The following is a 3,663-nucleotide window of genomic DNA, read 5'->3' on the forward strand; positions in this document are numbered from 1 at the left end:
TGGCTAGGATAAAAGACTCAGGGGACAACAGATGCTGGAGAGGTTGTAGAGAAAGAGGAACATTACTTCATTGCTGGTGGGATTGCAAACTAGTACAACCACTCTGGAAATCAGTTCGGCCGTTCCTCTGGAAATTGGACATAACTCTACCGGAGGACCCAGCTATACCACTCCTGGGCATATACCGCCCCCCTCCCAAAAAGAGGGACCTGCACTTTCTTAACTCATCTACATTGTAAATTCCATGTCTTTATTTAAAACTCATGCTCTGTTTAAATCACTGGATAAATTGTCCTGTGAATTACTCCCTGGCAGATAGAATTTGAAAAAGGAGAGTGGGGAAAGTAGGAGTATGTAGTGTGTGCATGCTTGTATAAAAAGGGCACAGAATATTATCATCACTAGAGGAAACAAACATGTCCAAGGCAAGCACTATGTTTTCTTTTCTCCTGTGTCCCCAGATGTAGGACTTCTTATGTGCTCAGTGTCTGGAGAAAGGGTACATTGCCTGAGTAAATGAGGGTAAAATTTCTGCAAGTGATCATGAGAATGTGTAGAGATGTGCAGGGAAAGTAGATTGGTACATATCATGGCTAATTAAAAGGAGAAATGGGAGAATGAAAAGGAAAACTGAGAAGAAAGAGTATAAAAGTAACTATCCACAGAATGGTGACTTCAATACTGAGCCTAAGAGGTAGCTTAGGGTAGAGAAAACAATTAGGTAAGGCTCAGTAAAGAACAGAAGGAACTTGTTTAAACTAGTGTTCCAAATAGACTGTTTTTGTTTGTTTGGGGTTTTGTTTGTTTGTTTGTTTGTTTGTTTGTTTGTTTTGAGACAGGGTTTCTCTGTGTAGTCCTGGCTGTCCTGGAACTCACTCTGTAGACCAAGCTGGCCTAGAACCCAGAAATCTACCTCCCTCTGCCTCCCAAGTGCTTGGATTAAAGGCATGTGCTACCACTTGCCTGGCTTCCAAACAGACAGGTTTTGAGTGCTGGTAAACAATATCCAAACACTCTCCCATGTGTGTCCTCACAGCCTTTTGTGAATACACTGTGACAAAGTTAATGTTTAATGAGATTACATGGATACCATCCTTATCAGTATATAGGCCTTGACTCACAAAGGAAGGCAAAGGAAAGAAAACATTTCAGCAAATATCACACAGAGGCAAGAGTGGAGTTAAAAGTAATTTTTTAATGGAGAAACATGCATTTTTTCCCATAGAAGTTCTGCTTCAGATGAACGTAGAATACTCAGAGAGCATTCAAGACACTAAGACATTCTGCTTAACTCAGAGGCTCTGGAGACACCTTAGGTGCTATGGAAAGGACATAACAGCATGCAATTTTAGGTTACAAATAGAGACTGTAGCAACATATGGTTCCATGGTCCCCAGACAATGGGGACACAGATGCAGACAGGAAAGACTTCAGCAGCAGGTGGTCAGCTCTTCAAGGGCCTGGCTGACTATGGACTATATCACTTCTGCTTGGTCTTCTGCTGAGCTAATCCTGGGGTGACAGTTGTGGGGCACACCTCAGGAACCCTGGATTGGCATGGCTCTGGTACCTTGGAGTATCCCTGGTCAGGTATCTTGGTGTAGCCTTGATCAGGAACCTTGGCATAGGTGGGCTCTGAGGCATTCAGGTAGCCAGGTTCAAGAACACTGGTAGAGCATGGCTCTGAGTTTGGCTCAGAGGTATTAGTAGGGCATGGCCCAGGAACCACTGCACAGCCTGGGTCAGGGATGTTGGTAGAGCATGGCCCAGGAATTGTGGTATAATCTGGCTCTGTGATGTTGGTAGAGCATGGCCCAGGAACCACGGTACAATCTGGCCCAGGGTTGTTGGTAGAGCATGGCCCAGGAATTGTGGTGTAATCTGGCTCAGTGATGTTGGCAGAGCATGGCCTAGGCATTGTAGTATAATCTGGCTCAAGGACAACAGTGTAGCCTGGCTCAGGCACTTTGGTGCTGCATGGTTCTGGAATCTTGGTGTTTCCTGGTTGTGGAACATCTGTGTGGCATGGCTCAGAGGTGGCTACGGGAACAAATTTTCCTTGTGGTGGAGGCTGACAAGGTTGCTTCACTTGATGCTGTTGAGGCTGGGGAGGTGGGACAAAGGGCTGTTTTTGCTGGTAAGAACTCATACTTCAATGGATGTTGACCTAGATACAAGACATCTAAATGAGTGTTTTGAGGGAATTGGAAAGAACCCAAAATTTTCTATTTGCGTTTTCCCTATAAATTAAAGACTCTTCTATTTCCCTGAGCTGAATGGAAATCGTAGGTTACTTTTGTATTTGTTACTTATTTTTAAGGCAAAAGATTAAGGCAACATGATCATCTCTGTCTAAGAAATAATTGATTATGGTTGATTACAGTATGATGAGGACTTCACATTCTTCCCAGTTACAGATCACAAAAGATATAGAGCCCCTTCTTCCCTTGCTTGTCTGAGTTAGATAGCCACAAGCAGTTTGCTTTGTGACTGAACCTGCACTCAGAAAGGAGGCAATCTCAAACACCAAATGACAATTATTTAATAATATTACTATTTTAATTTAATAGTAGTATTTAATAAAAATAAATGTATTATTTTATAAATATAAAAATAATGATTACTAATTGGATAAAGCTCTGTGTCCTAAGCCAATGGTCAGAGGAATTTGGGAAGGGAGCAAGTCCTGGCCTATGGGAAGAAAGGTCAAGAGTTTCTTAAGATTTTGTATCAATCCGACACTGTAGACACCTTTATCATTTTTCTCTGCTGGCATCCCTTTCTGTAGAATGGTACATTAAAAACTACTTCCTCTTCACAGGTCTCTTGAATTTGTTATTTTGTTTTCCATGACTGTAAATGAAGCCCTTCTTCAATTTTTTCTCTGTTTTCTTTAATCTGTGTACAGGCCATAAACAGAACAAAACTCAAAGTGATAGTAGGGTCCTAGGATTGCTGGGAATCCCTAGATTTTCTATAATATCAAAGAATGACAGGTCAAAGAATTCTAGAGTGAAACTCTCATAGGAAGGCTTCTTGTGAATGTCCTTATGCCTACAAGATTCATAACTGAGCCCTAATTCATACTTTTCCTATACACGCATTTACTATGAGTTCTCACTGCATTGATGCTTGTTCATGCAGGATCATCCATACTGGCTTCCCCACCCCAGGTTTCTACCTGATTCCAAGTATTCTTCCTTCTTTTGTCTTAGTAAGAATCTGACTCTTCTATTTCCAATAATCACTTTTATCCTGTGTGTTAGAGGATTGCTCCTCTTTATTATATTCATTGATGGATTATATATTCATGGAACAAAGAAGATTTTAAGATTTGAGCATCCAAGTGCACTATGCAGTACCTTTGATGATGAAAGTTCTCAACAAGATTAGAGGACACTGATGTGCCTTGCTGTGATGTCTCACCCATGACTTGCTACTAGCATAACACTGCTCTTTATAGAAGAGCCCCCTTTCTGATCCTCAGTATTACAGCGATAATTTGAGAAGCCAAAACATGTGCAGTGAAAATAAAGTAGATAAAGTTTAGATTGTCAAGAGTTCCCCACCACGCTAAAGAACACAGACTGTTAGAAATTTCTAAGTGGGGAGTCTTACCTTAGATGGTGGAGCTCTCTGGACTCTTGGATTTATTGAGGCATC

At 41.4% G+C, this 3,663-nt stretch overlaps 1 protein-coding gene across 1 annotated transcript; it reads right to left on the reverse strand.

The window, feature by feature from the left end:
- Positions 1–1,480: 1,480 nt before the first annotated feature.
- Positions 1,481–2,149, reverse strand: LOC116094147 (small proline-rich protein 3-like). Its single transcript, XM_031376087.1, has one exon. The coding sequence runs from the start codon at positions 2,147–2,149 to the stop codon at positions 1,481–1,483; it is 669 nt and encodes a 222-aa protein (XP_031231947.1).
- Between the last annotated feature and the right edge of the window lie 1,514 nt (positions 2,150–3,663).

This window comes from Mastomys coucha, unplaced genomic scaffold, assembly GCF_008632895.1.
Source record: "Mastomys coucha isolate ucsf_1 unplaced genomic scaffold, UCSF_Mcou_1 pScaffold16, whole genome shotgun sequence".
Classification (NCBI taxonomy): Eukaryota; Metazoa; Chordata; class Mammalia; order Rodentia; family Muridae; genus Mastomys; species Mastomys coucha.

Coding starts and splice junctions, on each gene's coding strand:
- LOC116094147 (XM_031376087.1), bottom strand. CDS start 2,149: ATGAGTTCTTACCAGCAAAAACAGCCCTTTGTCCCACCTCCCCAGCCT.